The following is a 22,131-nucleotide window of genomic DNA, read 5'->3' as shown; positions in this document are numbered from 1 at the left end:
CACCTGCTCCACCGGCCCACGACCTGGACAGGAGAGCAGAGGCCCGGGGCCTGCTCCGTGGACACTCCCCACTCCCGCTCAGAAGAAGGCACGTCGCCCACAGGGTCCTTCCTCCGCTCTTCGCTCCCCACCGTCTATTCCTGCGTGCTGGGTCTGCCCACCTAATGGGAGGCCACCCCGCAAACCAGAGCAGGAAGGAAAGGAAGGGCTCCCACTGGGTGGGGAGGGCCGATCCCCCGCTCGGTCTGTGCCGGGACTTCCTCTGCGCGGGCCCCGAGGATCAACGGGGAGAGAGTGCGACCCAAGATGCCAGGTGCGCCAGGTGCCAGGCGGGTGCTGTGTCTGACAGGTGGTCAGGAGTGGCCATTAGACAGAGCCCTCAAGGCGGCCAGCAACATGCCTGGGTGCGGGGAGCAGCCCCGGGAAGAGCACTGCAGGCAGAGGGAACAGCCAGTGCAAAGGCTTAGAGGCAGGAGTGAGACTGGCGAATCCAGGGAGCAACAACACGGAAAATGAATGGATGAGTGACTCAGTCCTCTCGGACTCCTAGCCCAGCCCCCACCCACCGCCGGCTTTTCTGGCAGGCTTCCTCATCTCACCGCTGGACCCCGAGAGCTCTGCCTCGCAGGACAGCAGCCTGACCCCTACGTCCCGCCCCCCAGGCTGTTTCTGGCCATGTCCGCCCCGCCCCCGGGCCGCACGTGCTGTCACTCAGCCCAGGCCGCGCCTCCGTTCGTGCACTCCTGCTCTCAGCCTGGGCCCCGCCCCCGAGGCACACGTGCTGTCACTCAGCCCAGGCCCCGCCCTGGCCCACCCTCCGTTCGTGCTCTCGTGCTCTCAGCCCGGGCCCCGCCCTCGGGGCACACGTGCTGTCACTCAGCCCGGGCCCCGCCCCGGCCCACCCTCCGTTCGTGCTCTCGTGCTCTCAGACCGGGCCCCGCCCCCGGGGCACACGTGCTGTCACTCAGCCCGGGCCCCGCCCTTGACCCTCCTCCCATTCTCCTCGCGCATTGCTGTCGCTCAACCGCAGGCCCCGCCCCCGCCGTGACCCCGTGCTGACTTCCGTCCAGGCCCCGCCCCCGCACACGTGCTGTCACTCACTCGGGCTCCCCCCCCCCCGCCCGCGCACTTGTGCTGTCACTCAGCCCGGGTTGTGTTGGAGCAGGAGGCCGCCCGCCGGACACTCGGCCTCTGCTCTGCCGGCCCATGGACATCGCGCTCCTTCTCGCCCTCGGGCTGCTGGCCCAGGTAAGGCGTCTGGCCACGCGGGGTCCCTTGCCCCCTGCCCTGTCGGATGGTGTCACAGTGAAACGCGCCCGGGGCCACCAGCCCTGGCCACCTTTGGGGCACCCATGAGCTGAGGAGTCATGGGTGGGTGCCCGGTGGGCAGCTCTGTTCAGGGCGCTCTGTGCCCCAAGGAGCTGTAGAGGCAGGGTAACCGCCTCCGCCAGGACCGGTCGGGCAGCCAAGCTGGGTGGCCGCCGGGAGACCACCAGGCCGGCCCTTAACCGGAGGTCGCCCAGCAACCCTGTGGGGCTTGTGGTGAGCGCCAGGGCGAGGGGGCGCAGCAGGGAGCACCCCCAGCTGGAGGAGCCTGCAAACCAGAATCTCTAAGGACACCCCTGCTGAGTTGGCAGATGACCCTGCTTGGTCTTGGGTGGAGCCCGAGACACCCCCACCCTGTGCCCGGCGGGCTGGGTCAGCTCCGGAACCCACTGTCCCTTGGGAGTGCTCTGGAGCCAGGCCCCTGGGCACATAAAGCCTGCCACCCCCACACTCCTGGCCTGCCCCCAGTTCCGTGGTCCCTCTGCCGTGGGAGCAGGGTGGGTGGAAGGAAGCCCTTCTCCCCACCATGGACCCCCCCCCCCGAGGTGGCCCTTTGGGCTGGGCAGGCACTCAGCTGGGCCTGGGAGTGGAGCCCGTGGCCTGCCTTCTGAGTCAGGGTCACAGGCCAGGGGCCAGGGCCGGGCAGTGGTGGGGCCCTGTGCATACCCCAGGACCATAGTTCTCCTCCACATGACAGGTAGTGAGCCCCGGGGCTTAGCCCATTCACGCCCACAGGGGATTGCTGCTCCAGGGCCGGACACTGGGGAGGAGCACCCGCTCTGGGGGCTTCTGGAGTCCCCCTGACTCCACAGAGCTCTGGCTGGAAGCTGATCAGGTGCCCACCAGCTGGAGCCCCCAGCAACTGGTCCCTCGGGGCACCCAGCTCTGGGCACCTCCACCCCTGCCCTGCAACCTCCCCTGTCCCCTCCACAGTAGCCCCGCCCAGGCCTGGGCTGCCCACAACCTGCTTTCCTCCAGCCCTCTGCTGGGAGGCCACACCGCACTGGGGGTCTTCTGGCTGCTGCCCTGCAGGGCCCTACGCACCCCCGCACTGGGGTCCATTCCAGAAGGCGGCACACCTCTCATGCCCCCTCCCCACCTGCTGCAGGAACAGCAGTCCACCGCACCTTGCGAATGGACCCAGTATATCGGACATGCTGGAGACTAGCTCCTGCGGGTTTGGGGTGTCGACCTTTCACCAGGCCCCAGGAGAACTCTGCTGCAGGGGAGGGAAGTAGTCCCCTCCCAGATTCCTCTCCCCGCCCTGGGGCTATTGCAGAATGACCCCCCACCCATACACACACACACACACACACACACACACACTTTAGGGGTTTGGGCTTGGCCACTCAAGTTTTGCACTCAGTGTGGCTCAGATGAGTGCCAGTGTGAGGGGAGCTTTTCCTAGCCCCCTGAACTAGGACTGGGTCAGGACCCTGCCCACCCCTCCCCCACCCAGCTCTCCTGTCCGGCCACATGGCAGCTGATGGCTGCTCCTCGGTACCCCTCCTCCACCTCCGTGAGCCCCCACCGCAGGCCAGCCCGGGCTTGGCAGAGCTGTCTCAGGGGGGCCCTGGGTGGGGCCCTGGGGACAGGACTCTGCATTGATATGTTGCTTACCGGTAGGTTTGGACAAGGCATGGCTCTCCCCTTCCTGTGTCCCCTGAAGTCTCAGCCAGCAAGCTTAGTGCGTACTTTCAGAACTGGTCTCTGTCGGCTCCCTCCGCTGGCCCACACTGTCCCCATTGCTGGGAAACCCCTGGGCCCCCACCCCACCTGAGAGTGGTAGAGGGATGGGGGGGCATGGATGATTCAGGGCGAACCCATGCCCTGTTGGGAGGGGGTCTAAGCGGGTGTCCGGTGAGACACATGGCTTCTGAAAGGATGATGAGGCCATAGCTGCGCTCCTGGGGACTTGGCAAAGTGTGAAGAGCCACCAGGGCAACGTGGCCACGTCCTCAGTATGGAGAGGGGTCATCATCCCCACGGTAAGGTAGTGTGACAGTAACGGGGGCAGCGGAGGGAAGCCGGCTCCTGGGCCACTGTCCTCTCCCAGGTGGGCAGGGCAGCCAGGGATCACAGTGGTGTGGCCCGCAGTGGGGAAGCAGGCTAGGCAAACAGCTGCTCCTCTCCACTTGCCCCGCTGCTATGCCCCTCACCCCTCCTTTGAAGCAGCAGCTGCAGGGGAATGCAGGGGGGGACATGCAGGGGTGCCTGTGGGCCAGGGCAACAGCTGGGTCCATTCCTGGCATGCCTGATGCCTGCCAGGCCATCCAGGAACGGGGTGGTCCGGATTCCAGCCTGGGGGGAAGGGGCTCACGCCTGGGAAGCTTGCGGGGAGTGCAGACCCCACCCACACTCCAGCAGGCTGCAGGCCTCCCACCTGGTCCCTAGAACATGAGAAACCCAGGGCAGGGAGTGGTGTTGGAGGGGCCTGCGCACTCGCAAGTGTAGGATTAACCCCAGAACCTCTTCCTCGAGCCCCTTTCTGCAGCTGCATTTTGTAAGCTTTGCCCAGCTACACTGGGCAGGGTAAGAGAAAATGTTCCCTTCCCTGGATTCAATCACGTCACGCGGTGGGCAGGGCTCCGAGAAGCTGGGCCACAGAAGCAATGTCCACCCAAGCGCAGGCCTGCTGCCTGCCGTCTGAATCTTGGCAGTGGTTTTAGGGAGCCCCAGGGGCCCCTAAAGGCCAGCAGTGCCAGGAGATAAAGCAGGCTCTCCTCACTTGACACCCAGCCTCCCCAGTCAGCAGCTTCTCCACCCAGGGTGACCACCCAGGGCGGCCACCCAGGGCAGGTGAGCACCTGGCTTTCCTCCCAGGCTCCTGGGAGACTGGGCCGTGGCCTTCTCATTCCTTGTTCTGGACACACCAGGGGCTGGTGGAGAGAAGCAGAGAACTCTTGGCTGTGCCCAGGTGGAACAGATTCCCACAGGGGGCAGTGGGAGCTTTATGGCTCAGAAGCCCTTGGGATTGGGTGTCAGGGCTGGGGGCCGGCGCAGTGAGGGGACGATGGCCCGTGTCTCTAGAGCTTGCAGACTGCACTCTCAGATTCTTGATTAAGGGGAAGACCAAGGACGAGCATGGGGGTGTCATTGGGCATCATTTGGGGGAAATGGGTCCATGAGGCCCATTGGCTCTGGCCTGACATGGGAAGCAGCAAGGCTGGATGGCGTAGGTGAGCCCATTCCACTCCATGGTGTTTTCCGTGGTGGTTGTCCTCTGTCCATGTGCTGGGGATCTGTGTGAGCTGGCTTTGTCCGTGTGGCTTTGTCCTGGCACCAGATGTCCCATGATCCCCCAGGTGGCTCCCAGGCCTTCCCCCAGCTGGCCACGTCGTCTGGGAAGGGGGTGGTAGGAGGACAAAGACTAGCTGAGCAATGCCCCGGATAGCCGGAAGTGGGCTGTGGCCCAGCTCAGCCACCCCACCCACCGCAGCCTCTGATCTGGGCAGGGGGCCCCTGCCAAGGCTCTGTGGCTTCTGCTGACCTCCTGGACTTGGGCCGTGGACAGACTGGGGCCCGTGGACTCCCACTGGCCCCACAGCACACTGGTGGACATCTGGGAGCATCAGCCAAGGCGGCTGACAGGGACGGGTGGGGGCAGCCAGAGGCTCTGTGTGGGCTGGACAGGGCAGAGCGTGTCCCCTCCTGTTCCTCCAGGAGCCTGAGGTCAAGGACTGTGTGCGGAATGTGCCCCCCCTCCCCAGTGCTCTGGATCCAGCTCCAGTCTCCTCCACACTGAGGCTGGGCTGCTTCCACAGCAGGCTTCTGTGAGTGGTGGAGGCTCAGACTCCCGTTCCCTGGGCCCCCAACTCTGGTGCTCTCTGGCTGTGTGGGCTTGAGCAAATGGCTCAGCCTCTCTGAGCCCCGCGCTGGGGAACCGTGACGTGAGACAGTCACCACCCTTTCCTAGGGGTTGTGAGGGCTGAGAGAGGGCCGGGGCAGGGGGACAGGAAGTGAGAGAGGAGGAGGACTGGGGAGGATGCCGAGCGCCATGCTGGCCTCGGGGTGCTCAGGAAGCAGATGCTGTCCCCACTAGCGTGATGACAAAGGCCAGCAGGTCTCCACTTGGCGGGAACAGCATGCTGACCTGGAAGTGGTTTGTGCTCCGTGGTTTTGGCGAGAAAGCCCCCACTGTCCCAGGCAGGCTTGGGACCAGCGTTGCCATCTGTCAGGCTGCAGGTGGCTTGGGGGCCCGGCCAGGAGCTCGGTCCTTTCTATAAACTGTGTTCCCAGCTACCTGGATTCCAGGCCACTGGGGTTTCAGATGAGGAGGCAGGAGGATTCCAGAACTGAGGAGGTGGCCTGGGGCCACAAGGAGAGATGACCGGTCGCTTGAATGTTACTGCTGTTTTGTCTACAAAGTGTGTCCAAATGTGTTACGTGCTAGCCCCGGGCACAGAGACAAAGCCTGGCTGGGTGCGGGGGAGGCCGGGGACGAGCGTGGAGGCAGCCGACATCTCCTTCCTGCCCCTGTCCTGTCCCACCCCATCCCATGCTCGCCCCTCTGTGCACTGCGTGGCCCAAGGCAGCGGCTGGGGGGTGAGCTCAAGGGGTTGAGGAGGGACAGGGCTGCCAGGAAGCAGGGCCCCCCTTGGAGGCGCCCTGGGAGCCACCCCTGTCCACCTGAGCCGGAAGGAGCCCCCCTCCAGAAGGGCCCAAGGGCCTGGAGACCCTGTGTGGGGCCAGGGAGCTTCTAGGACCATCCCTGGAGCACCAAGGGCTGGTGTCTGGGCGGGGGAGCCCCTCTGCATGCCCCCAGCCGGCCGGGGACGGGCAGGGCGCCCCTACACCTGCGGTGTTGTGGGGTGGGCGTGGCCAGCCTTGGAGGGCGTATTGCTCACATTCTCCTGCAGCCAAACCCAGCTGGCTCCCAGCCGGTGACCCGCCCCCTCCCCCCAGGCCCCAGCCCGATCCGACAGCTCTTCTCCCAGCCCAGCCAGACTCTGCCTCTGGATACCCAGGTGCCCAGCCAGCCACAGAGCCCGAGCCCACGCTGCTGGGGAGCCTGCGTCAGAGACCCCATAGCTAAACCAGGACCATCCCAGGAAATTCAGGATGTGTTTGGGGGCTGTGGCCAGCTCTGCGCTTAACTCATGGGATGGGTGCCTTTTCTGGCCTCCATCTCCATCTGAGCTGTGAGGTGGGACTATCTGTGGTCACCATGGGGAGCTGACACTGGGTCTCAGGAGACTTTCGGCATCACGGATGCCCCCCTCCTACCATGCTCCTTCATGGCGCCAGTTCTGAGCCCAAAGCCTGGCCCAGGGAAGGGCCTGGGGGTGTGCCTGCATGCCCCCACCCCACCCCTGGGGTGCCACATGCCCCCCATCCTCCCTTGGCAGCCCTACAGGCCCCAGGCCCCTCAGTTTCCCGGAGACGGAGGGAGGAATGATCCCCGGGTTCCAGCAACCAGAGTACTGGTGTGACCTTGGTCCATGGTTCTGGGGCAGCAGCCCCTGGTGTTACTGTCCTGTCTCTGCCCCATGGGCCCTGCGCATCCACCAGTGGATGGGTCCATCTGCACCGGGAATTCAGAGCAGTTTCCAATCCCTACCGACGTCCTGGAAATCGGGGCCTGTCTTCCTTCCCACGGAGCAGCCGGGAGATGCCATGTGGGGGCTGCCCTTCCTGACCTCTGAAGAGCCTGCGCAAAGGCCCGCCTCCTGGAATCATTTGGAGTCTTCAGACAGGAGCATGGGCCTGGTCAGCCTGGACCAACCCTTGAGAACTGAAGCCCCGAGAAGGCCTGGTGGGGCTGCTTGTCGCCTCCACGGCCCCACCCCTGACAGATCCAGCCTTGGGGAAGGGGAGGGTTGCCCCCAGCACCCGCTTCTCTTGCCTGCCCCACCCCATTAGCCACACTCTGCTCACACAAAACGCCCCTGGGAGCCCCCCTACCCCAACTGTTGTTCCCGGTGGCTGCCTTAGCCCCCACTCTGCCCTGAGCACCCCATGCTCCCCAAACCCTGGCAGCCTCCATTTCTCCCAGCCACTCTGCAAGCATTCAGGCCTGGGTCCTGGTCCCGGGAACCCCCAGGGGAGGACAGGAGCCAGATGCAGGGCGGTGGGGCTCCAGGCTTGAGGTGTGGCTGCTGGGCTCTCCTGGGGCCGTGAGCTCAGGGCTCTGGTGGTTGGGTCTCTGGGGCCCGGCTCGCATGCTGTGTAATTGACAGCTGTCTCTGTCTTTGTTGCAGAGCTTGGGCCTGTCCTTGGGGGTCTCTGCACAGAAGAGGCCCAGTATCCTATTCCCCTGGCAGCGGGCAGCCGCGCCAGGCCGTGTGAGAAGAGCCTGGGTCATCCCCCCCATTAGTGTATCCGAGAACCACAAGCGCCTCCCGTACCCACTGGTGCAGGTGAGGGGGCCAAGGACGGTCCAGGGCAGAGCAGGGGCTGGGCTGTCCCCGGTGGGTCCCTGAAGGTATGTGGTTGAGGACAGGTATGCCTTTGGGGCTGTGGGCTGGGGGAGGGGTCAGGCTGTGAAGGGGAGGGACCCTGGCTTTGGGGGCATCTCCCCCAGCCTGTGTTCTGCCCTCACAGATCAAGTCGGACAAGCAGCCCCTGGGCAGTGTCATCTACAGCATCCAAGGTCCTGGTGTGGACGAGGAGCCCCAGGGCGTGTTCTCCATCGACAAGTTCACGGGGAAGGTGTTCCTGAATGCCATGCTGGACCGGGAGAAGACAGACCGCTTCAGGGTGGGGCCCGCTGTAGGGGGGCTGGCAAGAAGCTGGGGGCCTCCTCCCACCAGGCTCCTGGTCCCAGGGTTGGGGCATTAGGCCACATGTCCTTCATTGGGAGATAGGCACAAGGATTTGGGACTAAGTCCAAAGAAGGTCCTGAGAATTATATTCCCATTTAACAGATGAGCATGCACAAACTGAGGCCCCAGGGAGGTGGGGCTTGGTCCTGCTCAGGGAGGCTGTCAGCCTCCCAGAAAAGCAGCCCTGGACCCTGGTGTAGTCTTCACCCCTACACCAGCTCTGCCCCCAGCCTGGCTACGTCTGGTGGGAATGGGGTGTTGCAAAGAATCCCACGGTATGGCAATTCCCAATGGCAGCAGTCCCTTGATTCCAGGGACAGGACCCACCCCTTGGAGGAGAGGTTTGCGACTGAGGCTGGTGGGGAGGGAGATTAGGAGCCAGGCTGGTACTGGCAAGAGGCTGCAGAGGGGAGCGTGGACACCCCTGAGCTCCCCTACAGAGTAGTCTGCCCTCCCCAGCCTGGCCTCTCCAAAATGCTGGAATATGTCCAGGGCGGAGGAGACTTCTGGCTTGGGATTGCCTGTGCTCGGACTTTAACAAGCCCTTGGTTCCCTTATACAGAGTTATCAGAGCCCGTGATTTAACCTCGAAATGATACCACACCCACTCTCTGAAAGTGTGGGAAATGGTTTAATTTTAAGGGTTTGGGTATTTAGTAAGCTTCAAGAGGAGCCTAAACCAATTAGCAGAAAGGAAGCGGGAGGGCTAGTGAGAGTGTGCCTTCAGTCTCACACAAAGCACAGCTGTGAGCTTCCCAGCAGCCAAGGCAATAGGGGAAGCTGTGGGCCAGCAGGCTGGTCTTCGGGGAGGTTGCTTCGGCCATGCACACATCCTACCCTGTGCCGTTTGTCCCCGATTGAAGCTGGTGTTCCCAGCGGGACACCGAGTCTGCACTCGCTGTCCCTTTGCACGGCCTGGTGGGAACCACCCAAATCTGGGGAGCACAGCACCAGCCCGTCCTCTCTGCTTGGCTAGCTAAGGGCCTTTGCTCTGGACCTGGGAGGAGCCACCCTAGAGGAGCCCACGGACCTGGAGATCGTGGTTGTGGATCAGAATGACAACCGGCCCGTCTTCCGGCAGGAGGCGTTCACGGGCCGAGTGCTGGAGGGTGCGGTCCCAGGTGAGGGGGAGCTCGGGGGGCTTCCGCAGAGGGGCTCCGAGTCGGTCTGAAGGCCCAGGGTTCCCTTCAGCAACACTTTCTGTGATCCTTCAAACAGTCGGAAAATAAGCAGACTCTCCAGGAGTAGGGACTTTCCACAAGTCAGCTCGAGTCACTTCCCATTTCAATATAAACTTCAAACCCCGATGTCTCCCCAAAGGCAACAAGAGGACTCGCGGATGGGGCGCCTGGGTGGCTCAGTTGGTTAAGCGACTGCCTTCGGCTCAGGTCATGATCCTGGAGTCCCGGGATCGAGTCCCGCATCGGGCTCCCTGCTCTGCAGGGAGCCTGCTTCTCCCTTCTCCCTCTGACCCTCCCCCCTCTCATGTGCTCTCTGTCTCTCTCATTCTCTCTGTCTCAGATAAATAAATAAAATCTTTAAAAAAAAAAAAAAAAAAAAGGACTCGCGGATGGTGAGCTCTGGGGGCCACTGCAGCTCTGCACAGATAAAATCCACACAACATACAAGGAACCACTCCGTGGATTTGGCACATGCCCGGGCCCTAACCAGCTCCTCGGGCCGGTTTCAGAGCTCTTTTGTCCCCCCCGGAAACCCACCCCCATTAGCAGTCACCCCGCTCCTTGCTTCTCAGTCCTACATCTTGATCGCAAACCTTCTGTCCTTCGTGAGTCTTTACGGGATGGCCTTGCTTCCTCACCTGCCCCAGGCAGGACGGACCTCATTCTAAACAGCAACTCCCTTCTTCCTTCCTGCTCTGCTCCCAGGGGTTTGGGGCAAAGCTCGGGCAAGCCGTGCACCTCAGGCGGGGAGTGTGGGCTCATGGGAGGTGGGCTCCTGCTTGGCCATTCGTGGTTCTTTTATTTCATCTCAGTTTTTGTGTTTCAAGACTTAAAATAATTTTTTTACTTCTATTTTTTAAAAAAGATTCATTTGAGAGATAGTGTGTCTTCTCCCTCTCCCACTCCCCCTGCTTGTGTTCCCTCTCTCGCTGTGTCTCTCTGTCAAATGAATAAAATCTTTAAAAAAAAAAAGATAGTGTGTGAGCACAGGGCGGAGGAGTAGAGGGAGGGGGAGGGACAGTCCTAAGCCAACTCCATGCTGAGTTCATGCGGGCTGGATCCCAGGACCCTGAGATAACGACCTGAGCCGAAACCAGGAGTCAGACGCTTAACCGACTGAGCCACCCAGGCGCCCCTACTTCTTTTTATTTTGACATAATTTGAGACTTGCAAAAAAGCTGCAAAGAATTGCAACAGAGATGTGATGTTTATCATGTTTGCTTTAAACTTTTTTTTTTTCTTTTTTTCCTTCCTTCCTGCCTCCTTCCTTTCTGGCCTGCTGGATGCAGACCGGATCCCCTCAAAGAATTCACCCTCATGACTTTGACACAGTGTAACTCTCAGAATCAGAAAGTTAATGTCGACACACACTAACAGTTTCAGCCCCTGCATGCCTTTATAGCAGAGAACCTCCTCTCAGGTCCCACCTCTCTTCTGAATCCCCCATGTGTTGGGGAGTATTGTCCACCTTCTCCAGGAGAGGCTCCCACACCCTGACCCGTTCTTTCCCAGCTCTGTCGGGTAACAGCCCCAACACCTGCTCAGCCGTAGATCTGGTTCTCTTGGCTGTTTGATCATTGAGGACGGATTCTTCTCTCGCTCTTCTGTGTGTGAAAGCACAGGAGAGAGGGAGGGAAATGGTAAACGTCTGGGAATGCAGGATGGCTCTGCTTGGGGAGGCGGCTGGCAAGCCCGTGCAGATGGTCTTCTCTGCAGCGGGGCTGGCCCTGGCCTCTGTTGCCGCCTTAGTTCAGCCTCCTGGGGCTCCTCTTGGTATTGATACTGTACGTCAGCTTCAGCAAGCCCTGCGTGGTCCATGCACAGAGGACTCTTTCCCTGCTCCTGTCCCCCTCCCAGGGTGACCTCTGTTGCATGGTACCTGGGCAAGGCTCTATCGGAGCAGGGGGTCTCGGTTGTAGGTGGTCCCTGTGCACCTGAGCCTTTGGAGTGGAGCTTTGTCGGGGTTCTCTCCCTCCAGCTCAGGGCAGCATCCTCCCCTCCCCCTTCAGCCCCCACCATTGCCCAGAGCATCACTGGGTGTCTAGTTCTCCTTGCCCCAAACTTAGGCAGACCTTGCCTGAGCCACGGGCGCCCTCCCAGGCTTCCTCCTGCCCCTGTGTTTCTTGTGAGCCCTCCAGGGCCAGTGGAGAAGAGCTGACCGTGGGCACAGACCCCCTTGTGTGGGGGCTCCCAGGACTTTGAGCTGTCACGGTCGTCCACACTCAGCCTTGGCCAGTCTGATCCACTTCCTCTGCCTGCCTGCCCTGCTCCACCAAAGGTCCACCCTGTCCTCAGGCTGGGCACATCCTGGATGCCAGTTTATCATTTTACCTTGTGCCCACGCCAATCAGACGAACTCAAGTATGATCTTGTGCGTCACCCGTGCGTTCCCATCGTTAGCTGGGGGTGCATTCCCTGCCCACCATTCTCCTCTGTCTGCAGTAGTAGTCGCTTAGCTGTTAGGTTTTTAGGACACTGACATTTTTTTTTCAACAAAATTTTGTTGTGCTGAAATAAATACAAATGCTACCATCCTACCCATTTTTAAGGGGCAGTCCAGTGGTATTAGATTCATTCATAATGTTGTTTGGCGTCCCCACCACTCGTCCCTGTAACTCTCCTTCTTCCCACACAGAAACTCTGCCTCCCCTTCCCCAGGTCCTGGCTCCCGCCATTTACTCGCCACCCCTACCGATGTGTCTACTCTACAGACCTCCTGTCAGTGGACTCGTACAGCCTTTGTCCTTCTGTGACTGGCTGGTTTCGCTGACCACGAGTGTCCCGAGGTCCAGCGTGTAGCACGCGTCAGATTTCCCTCCTCCTTAAAGCTGAATGATACTCCATTACATGGATGGACCACATTTCCCTTATCCATTCGCTTGTACATGGACACTTGGGCTGCTTTCACGTTTTAGCTCTTGTGAATAATGTTGTTACCAACATGAGTGTACAAACAGGTCTTCAGGCTCCTGCTTTCAGAAGTGGAATTGCTGGGTCATATGGTAGCTCTGTGAGTGATGCCATGCTGTTTCCCCCACAAGCAGTGCACAGGGTCCCAGTCTCTCCGCATCCTTGCCGATGTTTATTTTCTGGGGTTTTTTGTAGTAGCCATCCTAACAGGCGTGAGGTGCTGTCTCACTCTTGTTTTGGTTTGCATGTCGCTGATGATGAGTGATGTGTGGAGCATCTTTTCAAATGCGTATTGGACATCTGTGTATTTTATTTGGAGGAATGTCTCTTCAGGTCCTTTGCCCAGCTTTGGATTGTGCTGTGTTTTTGTTAAGTTTTTTTTTTTTTTTAAGATTTTATTTATGTATTTGACGGAGTGAGCGAGAGAGAGAGCGAACAGAAGCAAGCAGGGGGAGTGGGAGAGGGAGAAGCAGGCTTCCCGCCGAGCAGGGAGCCCGATGCGGGGCTCGATCCCAGGACCCCGGGATCATGACCTGAGCCGAAGGCAGACGCTTAATGACTGAGCCACCCAGGCGCCCCTAGACATTTTTTTTTTTAAAGATTTTTTTTTATTATGATTTTTTAAAGATTTTATTTATTTGACAGAGAGACACAGTCACAGAGGGAACACAAGCAGGGGCAGTGGGAGAGGGGGAAGCAGACTCCCCGCCGAGCAGGGAGCCCGACGTGGGGCTTGATCCCAGGACCCTGAAACCATGACCTGAGCCGAAGGCAGACGCTCAACGACTGAGCCACCCAGGCGCCGCTTGTTGTTGAGTTTTGTGGGTTCTCTGTACCCCTGCATATTCCTGGATCCATACAGATATAGCTATATGATTTCCACATCTTTTCTCCCATTCTGTGGATTACCTTTTTTACCTGGTTGGGAGTGTCTTTGATGCACAGTGTTTGAAAATCGTCACGAGTCCAGTTTGTCTAGTTTTTGCTGCTGGTGCCTTTGGCGTCCCGTCTGGAAATCATTACCGAGTCCAGTGTTGTGAAATGTTTGCCCTGGGGCGCCTGGGTGGCTCAGTTGGTTGGGCGACTGCCTTCGGCTCAGGTCATGATCCTGGAGTCCTGGGATCGAGTCCCGCATCGGGCACCCTGCTTGGCAGGGAGTCTGCTTCTCCCTCTGACCCTCCTCCCTCTCATGCTCTCTGTCTCTCATTCTCTCTCTCTCAAATAAATAAATAAAATCTTTAAAAAAAGAAATGTTTGCCCTGTTTTCTTCTAAGAGTTTTATAGTTTGAGGTCTTACGTTTAGGTCTTTGATCTACTTTGAGTTAATTTGTGTGTATGGTGTGAGGTGAGGGTCCAGCTTCGTTCTTCTGCAGGGAGACGTCCAGCTTTTCCAGCAGCATTTGTTGAAAAAGACTGTTCTTCTCCCCATTGAATGGTCTTGGCACCCTGGCCAAAAATTACTTGACCACACGTGTGTGGGGTTATTCCTGGATTCCATTCCACTGGTCTGTCTCGTGGCCATACCACACTGTTTTGATCACTGTACCTTTGGAGTAGTTTTGAAATCAAAAAGAATGAGTCTTCCAGTTTTGTTCTTTCTCAAGATTGTTTTAGTTATTTGGGTTTCCTTGAGATTCTGTGTAATTTTAGAATGGTTTTTCTACTTATGCAAAGAAACTGTCCTTGGGATCTTGATAGAGATTGCATTGCATCTGTAGATCGCTTTGGGCAGTACTGACATTTAATGATAATAAGTCTCCCAGGGCGCCTGGATGGCTCAGTCAGTTAAGCATCCAACTCTTGATTTCAGTTCAGGTTGTGAGATTGAGCCCCACCTTGGGCTCCAAGCTGGGCGTGGAGTCTGCTTGAGACGCTCCCTCTGCCCCTACCCTCCCCCAAAAAAGAATATATATATAAATATATAAATATATTATGTATAATAAATATATATTCCATATATATCATATAAAAACTTATATATATGTATGTATTTAAAGTCTCCCAGTCCATGAACGTGGGATGTGGTTCCGTTTACTTGTGTCTTTCATTTCTGTCCGTAGTGTTTTGTAGTTTTCAGTGTACAGGTCCTAACACTGACATTCTAAAGCACTTACACAGTTATTTTGGAGACTGTGGGTCTGAGTGTGAGTTTGTGTGGTTGGATTCGGGATTTGCACTTTGGTGATGCCGTGTTCTCCTTGGTGCCTCCTGTCGGGAGGTACACATGTCCCGTTCCTGAAGACATTGGCTTCGATCTGCCTCCTTAAGGGAGTGTCTGCCAGGCTTCTCCACTGTGATTTTTATATTTTTCCCTTTGTAATTAATAGGTATCTTTTGGAAGATACCCTGAGACTGTGTAGGTACCCTGTTACCCCTCACCCAGCAGAGGTGGCATCTGCTGAGGGTCTTGTTCTCACAGCTGGGAGGTGCTGGTTCCCTCCTCTGGTGTCCCTCCTCCCTTCGTCAGTGGGCTTTCTGCTCTATGAGGGCACTTCTCCCTCTGTACATAGGTGCCTGTGTATGTTACTGTTTTGTTTTGTTTTTTATATTTCTCTGGACTCTCAGAGTCTGATTCATTCAGTGGGTTATGATTCATTTACAGCCGTTACTTTGATGCGCACATTGTCCCATGTTTGGCCAACAGGAGGCTCATCAGATTGGCCTCTTGTTGGGCCCTTCCAGCAGGCAGAGCTGGGAACTATGCTCCTTTGTAGACAGATGTGTGCACGTGTGTGTTGTGTGTGCGCACGTGTGCATGTTGCATGGACCACTCACACCGGTACATACATGTCTCTCACCTTCGTTAGTCGTGAGCTCCCGCTGGCCCACCCTCTCCCCGGGGCTGGCCCCAGGGTTTCCAGCTGGCTCTCCCCATGTGACCCCGGGCTCTCGGCCCCTCCTGGGCTGTCTCCATGTCTGGGAACACGGGTGTCAGCTCTTGACTAAACATGTATATCAGACACCCTGCTTCCTCCCCCAGACAGCACAAGACAGAAGGTTCAAGTTTGTGCAGACCAGATGGGGAGCTGGACCTGGCGTGGTGGGCCATAGGCGAGTGTCGAGACACATCCGGGGGTCGGGTTGGCACCTGTGTGCATTGTCCCTGCTCATCCCTGTCCTTACTAGGCACCTACGTGACCAGGGCCGAGGCCACAGATGCTGATGACCCAGAAACCGACAACGCAGCCCTGCGGTACTCCATCCTGGAGCAGGGCAGCCCCCAGCTCTTCAGCATTGATGAGCACACGGGGGACATTCGCACCGTGCAAGTGGGTCTGGACCGTGAGGTGAGATGGCCTCGGACGCTGGGGGGCAGCCAGGGGCCCTTCTGACCCATCTTTGCCCACCTTGTTGTCCCTCTGAGCCTGATGGGGGCAGCTCACTTCCAGTTGGGCCCCCTGCCCTGGCCTTGCCTGCCCCAGATGCTCCCCCTGCCACAGGAGCAGGGAGCCCCCCACTTGCTGCAGACCCTCGCAGTGGCTTGGGGCTCACCCTCAGCTGGGACACCTCTGCCTCGTGGCTGGTTGTGGGGTTAGGTCCAGGGAGGCCTGGAAGTCCATCCGTGCAGTCTGTCCGTGCAGCGCCTGGCCCTGACAAGTCCTCGGTGTGTTTTCCTCTGCCCGGTTGCCTGCAAGGGCTTCAGGCTTCCTGGCCTCGGGTAGAGCCACGAAGTGGCTCCACAGTGACCAGTCGTGCTCTGGAGTAATAGCCACTCTTGTGTAGTCTTCCTCTGTGGGGACCCCTGCTGCCCCTCGCTGCCGGGCTTCTGTCCAGCTTTGACACCTCCGGGAAGCCCTCCTTGGTTTCCCCATGGCCACCTGCACAGCTCTGTCTGGTCCCTTGCAGCCTTGGGTGGTCTTCATTGGTCTGTCTCTCTCTCTGCCTCCGGACATGGCTCCCCAGGACAGGGACCAGCTCACTGGTGCCCTTCAGCATCCAGCATTCAGTAGGTGCTCCGTCAATCGTGTCCAACTTGGTAACTGACCTCTTGCCCCCTCATAGGCTGGGGCAGAGTGTGGGCTTGGCAGTGGTGTGGTCAGACCCAGAGACCAGGTAGCACGTTTGGCCCCAGGGCAGGGCGCTTTGGGCCACTTGGGGCTCCGGATGCCCCCAGGGCTCTCCTGTGAGGGTTCCTTGCCCCACCCCCCAGGCCCCCGACTGCGTGTTCCTGTGCCCCCAGGTGGTCGCCGTGTACAACCTGACCCTGCAGGCTGCCGATATGTCTGGAGACGGCCTCACCGCCACGGCCTCCGCCATCATCACCCTGGAGGACATCAATGACAATGCACCCGGGTTCACCGGGGACGAGGTGCTGCTGCCGTCCACGCCCCTGCTGGCCCCTGCTGGCCCCTGCTGGGGACTGCCCTTCCCTCCTCTGGCTCCTGGCAGGGACACAGGACTTTGTGGAGGGATGGGAGGTCGGGTGCTTTGGAGAAGGAGCCGTGCGTGGGTAAGGCGGAAACCCAAGCTAGCGTAGTTGCTGTGAGCACGTAAGCATGGTCGGAGGAGCTGGAGAGAGGCCCTGGGGAGAAGCAGCCCTTTGGCAGCAGGAAGGAACCTTCCCTACAGCCTTGCTGTGTGGCAGGGGGCAGCCAGCCCTGCCCTCTGGGAGAAGGCAGCCCACAGGGTGCCTGGCCCACAGCTGGACCCACAGAGGGGGGCTCGTGGGGGCCCCTGGGGGGCTGGGTGGGCCACAGAGTTGGCTGGGAGGGACCGAGGGAGGGCATCCCCGCACAGGACCATCTCCCTGCCCCCTGGCAGTAACGAGGGCTGGGCTCCCACAGTTCTTCATGGAGGTCACAGAGGCTGTCAGTGGAGTGGATGTGGGGCGGCTCGAGGTGGAGGACAGGGACCTGCCAGGCTCCCCCAACTGGGCGGCCAGGTTCACCATCCTGGAGGGCGACCCCGACGGACACTTCGCTATCCGCACAGACCCCAAGACCAACGAGGGCGTGCTGTCCGTGGTGAAGGTGAGTGGGGTGCATGGTTCTCCTAGCTTGGGTCTGGCTGCTGGCCCCGAGCGCAGGGGGCCCTGTCTGGGGCATCCTCCGGAGAGAGCAGGATGCTGGGGGAGCCGGGAACGCTGGGGCTCTAGGCTCAGGCCACACTGTCCCCAGGGCACCAGGACCGGAAGGAGGGGCACCCCCACTGCCCGTGGGCTGTTTGTGGAGCTTTGCCTCTTCAGGCGTGGGGTGATGTGTATGAACACAGACCGCAACTGTGTCTGCCGGATGGGAGGCCAGAGACCCAGAAGCCGCGGGAGCTACAGGGACGCCACACATAGAGGTGCAGGTCCACTTAGATACGAAACAGGAAGGGCTTTATTGCAAGAAGCAGGTTTGCAGGGCCGGCCAGCAGGCTGGAAACGCCTTTCTCCTCAGGAAGGTCTCCATTTGCTCTTGATGACTTTGAGCTACTGAGGAGGCCCACTCAGGTCATCCAAGATCATCTTCATTTAAAGTCAGCTGATGGTAGAGGTTAATTTAACCCCAGCTACCAAACCCCTTCTCCACAATCCCGATGAGTGTTGCCCGAGTCACCGGGGAGCACCACCTGACCAGAGACCCATAAAGTTGATGACACAAAGCTAACACATTCATTTTGAGTGATGAGTATTTATCGTTTTTACATCATTCTTTGCGCCTTTTGGTCCTGAATCATTTTTATTTTCCAGGGCTGAAAAGGGAAAGGGACTGTGAGGAGGAACGGCGGGGCAGCAGGACCCCTGTGGGGGCCTCACAGTGCCCCGTAGCTGCCTCTGGGGGGCCCAGGGTCGTGAGTGACTTCCAGTTCTGCTCCCCCTCTCCAGCCCCTGGACTACGAGCGTTGTGAGCAGTACGACCTCACAGTGGAAGTGCAGAACGAGGCTCCCCTTCAGGCGGCCGCCCCCAGGGCTGAGCGGGGCCAGGCCAGGGTCCGCGTGCAGGTGCAGGATGTCAACGAGGCGCCCGTGTTCCAGGAGAACCCCCTGCGGACCAGCCTGCCCGAGGGGGCGCTCCCAGGAACCCCCGTGGCCTCCTTCTCTGCCCAAGACCCTGACACACAGCAGCTGCAGAGGCTCAGGTGGGGACCGCAGGGGTAAGGCAGAGGGAGCTAAGGGCCCCGACTGTCCGTTTCCCAGCCAGGGCCAGGAGCACGGCCGAGGGTTCCCATCAGTGCCCTGATCAGAGGGTGGAGGGCTCGTCTGTGCATCCCTGAGGGTCCATGGGGTCTCACAGCCTGTACATGTGTGCATGCCGCTGTGAATTTGTCCCGTAAGGCAGGGCTGGGACCTGCCCAGTCTGTTCTGGCCAGCCTGAGCGCCCAGCCCTGTCCCTTCTGGTGAGCTGATGCTCCCATGGGCTCAGCTGTTCAGAGTTTGGATTTCATCCCCAGCACAGCCCTGTGTATCTGTGCGTGTCTCCATGGTCCCCATGCACTGAACCTTGCTGTGGTACTCAGTGGCCATGGGGTCCTGGCCCCGGGCCTCAGTTTCCTCATCTGTCAACTGGGACAGTAAACACCAACTCATGGCAGTTGGAGGACTAGCTTCAGAAGTGCACGTGTGTGCATATGGTGTGTATGCGTGTGGGGAATGGACACAGGTGTGTGTGTATACGTGTGGGATATATGTGCGTGTATGCATGTGGGGGTGTATTACATGTGTGCGTGTGTGTTGAAGTGTGACCACACTCCTGGGGGTCCTGTGTAAGCTCAGGGCCACTCTGTCCCCTCCTCGGCCAATAGCTACTCCAAGGACTACGACCCAGAGGACTGGCTGCAAGTGGACAGAGCCACGGGTTGGGTCCAGACCCAGCGAGTGCTCAGCCCAGCATCACCTTTCCTCAAGGACGGCTGGTACAGGGCCATTATCCTGGCTTTCGACAATGGTGAGGGCTGAGCCTGTGCCTGGTCTCCTGGGCTCCCTGATCCGGGCTCGGCATCCCTGTCACTGCCCAGGGCCTCAGAGCTGTGTGCTCCGTGGAGCAGACTTCTAGGGTGGGCGCTCTGCTCTAGCAGAGCAAGGAGCCCACCAGGCCTCTTCTGCCTGCAGCCTCCCCACCTCGTACGGCCACTGGGACCCTGTCCATTGAGATCCTGGAGGTCAATGACCACGCCCCTGAGCTGTCCCCACCATCTGGTAGTGTGTGCAGCAAGCCAGATCAGGGCTCTGGCCTTCTCCTGGGGGCCACGGATGAGGACCTGCCCCCCCACGGGGCCCCCTTCCACTTTCAGCTGAGTCCCCGGGTCCCAGAGCTGACCCAGAACTGGAGCATTAGCCAGATTAATGGTGAGCTCCCCCAACCACAATCCCTAGGGTCCAGACCTGAGATGAGGGGGTGAGGTGGGGGGGCATTCAACACCGTGGTCCTCTGGTTCCCACTGCAGTGCATTCTCAGGCGGGGCGGGGCTTTCACTCGCAGGGGGCAGATGGGGAAACGGAGGCCCGGGGTCTCAGGATCCCTGCCCAGCAGCAGAGGGCGCGGAGGGGCCCTGGAAGGATAGGGTGGGGCTGGGGTGGGGACTCCTTTGGCCCGGAGGCCCCTGCTGACCTTGGGCGCCCTCCGCAGTGAGCCACGCGCGCTTGCGTCTGCGCCACCAGGTCCAGGAGGGTCTGCACCGCCTCATCCTGCTCCTCCGAGACTCAGGGCAGCCGCCCCAGCAGCGCGAGCAGCCCCTGAACGTGACGGTGTGCCGCTGCGGCCAGGACGGTGCCTGCCTGCCAGGGGCCGCTGCCCGGCGCGCGGGGCGCGCGGGCGTCAGCCTGGGCGCCCTGGTCATCATGCTGGCCAGCGTCATCCTGCTCCTCTGTGAGTCCCACGTGCTGACACCTGCTGCCCGCAGGCCCCGCCTCCAGCCGGCCCCGCCCCACCCCCTACCCCCCGCCCCCCGCCCGACGTCAGTCCAGCCTTGGCTTGAGGGCCAGGCACCCACCGCCTCCTGTCTGCTCTCCCTCCTCCCCACTCAGTGCTTGCCCTGCCAGTGGCCCTCGTCACGCGGTCCCGGCAGCAGTCCGGGGACAAGGGACTTCTGCACGGGCTGCACGACGACCTCCGGGACAACATCCTCAACTACGATGAGCAGGGGGGCGGAGAGGAGGACCAGGTGAGGGAGGGCGTTGGGGGATGTGGTGGGTTAGAAATGTTAAGTGGTGGGGAGGGTCCCTGAGGAGCCGAGGCTGTGGGCCCCCACCCAGCATCCCCCCAACCCTCCCTCCTCCCCCTTTCCAGGTGGAGGGGCGGGGCCCCAGCTGGCCAGCAAGTCCTCATAGGTCCTCGCCCCCAGGCACGCCCCGCACAAGGTGGCTGGGAGGGAAACCCCATCCTGTGATTGATCAGGGCTGAATTCCGCCTACTTCGTCCCCAGGATGCCTATGACATCAACCAGCTGCGCCACCCAACAGAGCTGGCAGCCCTGCGCTCCCCCCTGGGACGGCCGCCACTGCGCCGAGATGCCCCGTTCAGCCGAGTGCGCCCCCAGCCACCCCGCATGCTGCCCACCAGCCCTGCCGATATCGCTGACTTCATCAATGACGTAGGTGCCCCTGGAGGACCACAGCCACAAAAGTCCTGTGGGAAAAGGAAGCTGACCAGCCCCTGGGGGATACTGGTGGGCGTGGTTGAGCTTGGGTGGGTTGGGGCTTGCTCTGGAGCACTTTCCATTGGGCACCGACAGAGAAAAGTGGGTGTGCTCCCGGGGCTGGGAGTGCAGCTGTCCCCGGAATCCAGGCACCCGGGTAGTTTATGTGGACACAGCATCAGTGGGTTCCTGCAGGAGATGCCCAGAACACGGGAACCCAGTTGGGGGGCTGAGGGAGAACACAAGGGCACCTCCCACTACTCTACCACGTGCCACGCCTGCTGGCACAGGAAGTGCCCCCGGTCAGAGAAACACTCCGACAGATGCCTGGGCAGAAACAAGCCCAGGTGCAGGTCACAGCTAGGAGGGTGTGTGACCCCGTGGGTGACAGGGCAGAGATGGAGGTGACAGAACCATTTGCAAAATTTTTAAAAGGGAGAAAGCAGGTGGTCTCCTAGGTGGGACGTCAGGGAGTCTCGAGTATCCCAGCCCTAAGGAAGAAGAGCCACCCAGAGGGAAATGTCTCTTCACATCCTGGGCAGGGGCTCCTAGCTCTTGTGTGCTTGGGGCTGTGTCCCTCTGGCCTCCTCTGCCCATCCTCCGCCCCCCCCCCCAGTGTCTATGCCTCGGGCTAGCTTGCCCTGTGCTGCAGCCTGGGTGGTGGAGGGCACCCGGGGTTGGAGTGTGCAGGGGTCCTGAGCTCCCGGGGCCTCTCTGCAGGGCTTGGAGGTGGCAGACAGTGACCCCAGCGTCCCACCCTACGACACAGCTCTCATCTATGACTACGAGGGGGATGGTTCTGTGGCAGGAACGCTGAGCTCCATCCTGTCCAGCCTGGGGGACGAGGACCAAGACTACAGCTGCCTCCGGGACTGGGGCCCCCGCTTCGCCCGGCTGGCTGACCTGTACGGACCCCCGTGAGGGCCAGACCGAGGGACAGGGCAGCGGGTTTTCTGATCAGACCCCAGACACGGAGGGCAGACGTCCTTCCCAGGACAGGCAGCCTGACCTCAAGGGCCTGGTGCGCAGCTGTGAGGGCCAGCTGACCTCTGCAGAGGCGGCCAGAGGGTACTGGGCTCCGTCCCTGAGGCCCTTGTGCAGCCTGCTTCTCCTGGAGAGACCCGAGTCCAGGGGGCCCACAGCCTGGAGCGCCGGATCGCATCGGAAAGGAGAACCAGACAACCCGGCTCTCAGTCGCCCCCCACTTACTCGGACCTCATCTCTGTGAAAGGAAGTAGCCCTCCCTCCCCAGAATTAAAAACGTGCTCTTCTCTCCATGGCGGGCGCGCAATGACCTGCAGAGCCCAGTTCCACCCGCTCCTGTCTGCGGCACTGGGCTGCCCCCCAGCCTCCCGCTGTCCCCCAGGGCGTGGGCATGGTGCGAGGGGCTG

General features: G+C 60.2%; 1 protein-coding gene across 1 annotated transcript; it reads left to right on the top strand.

Annotated features, from left to right (window-relative positions):
* The first annotated feature begins 1,117 nt into the window (after positions 1 to 1,117).
* CDH15 (cadherin 15) lies at positions 1,118 to 22,017 on the top strand. Its single transcript, XM_081806212.1, has 14 exons — positions 1,118 to 1,248; positions 7,527 to 7,685; positions 7,870 to 8,025; positions 9,067 to 9,211; positions 15,308 to 15,468; positions 16,362 to 16,490; positions 16,966 to 17,151; positions 17,991 to 18,244; positions 18,908 to 19,050; positions 19,215 to 19,451; positions 19,732 to 19,971; positions 20,130 to 20,266; positions 20,528 to 20,695; positions 21,461 to 22,017. Exons 1-14 carry the CDS (start codon positions 1,207 to 1,209, stop codon positions 21,659 to 21,661), a joined length of 2,358 nt encoding a protein of 785 aa, XP_081662338.1. The 5' UTR covers positions 1,118 to 1,206; the 3' UTR covers positions 21,662 to 22,017.
* Positions 22,018 to 22,131: the final 114 nt, after the last annotated feature.

Source organism: Leptonychotes weddellii, chromosome 16 (assembly GCF_054177405.1).
Source record: "Leptonychotes weddellii isolate Sample4059 chromosome 16, ASM5417740v2, whole genome shotgun sequence".
NCBI classification, from domain to species: domain Eukaryota; kingdom Metazoa; phylum Chordata; class Mammalia; order Carnivora; family Phocidae; genus Leptonychotes; species Leptonychotes weddellii.
This window is presented reverse-complemented; position numbering and strand designations above follow the sequence as displayed.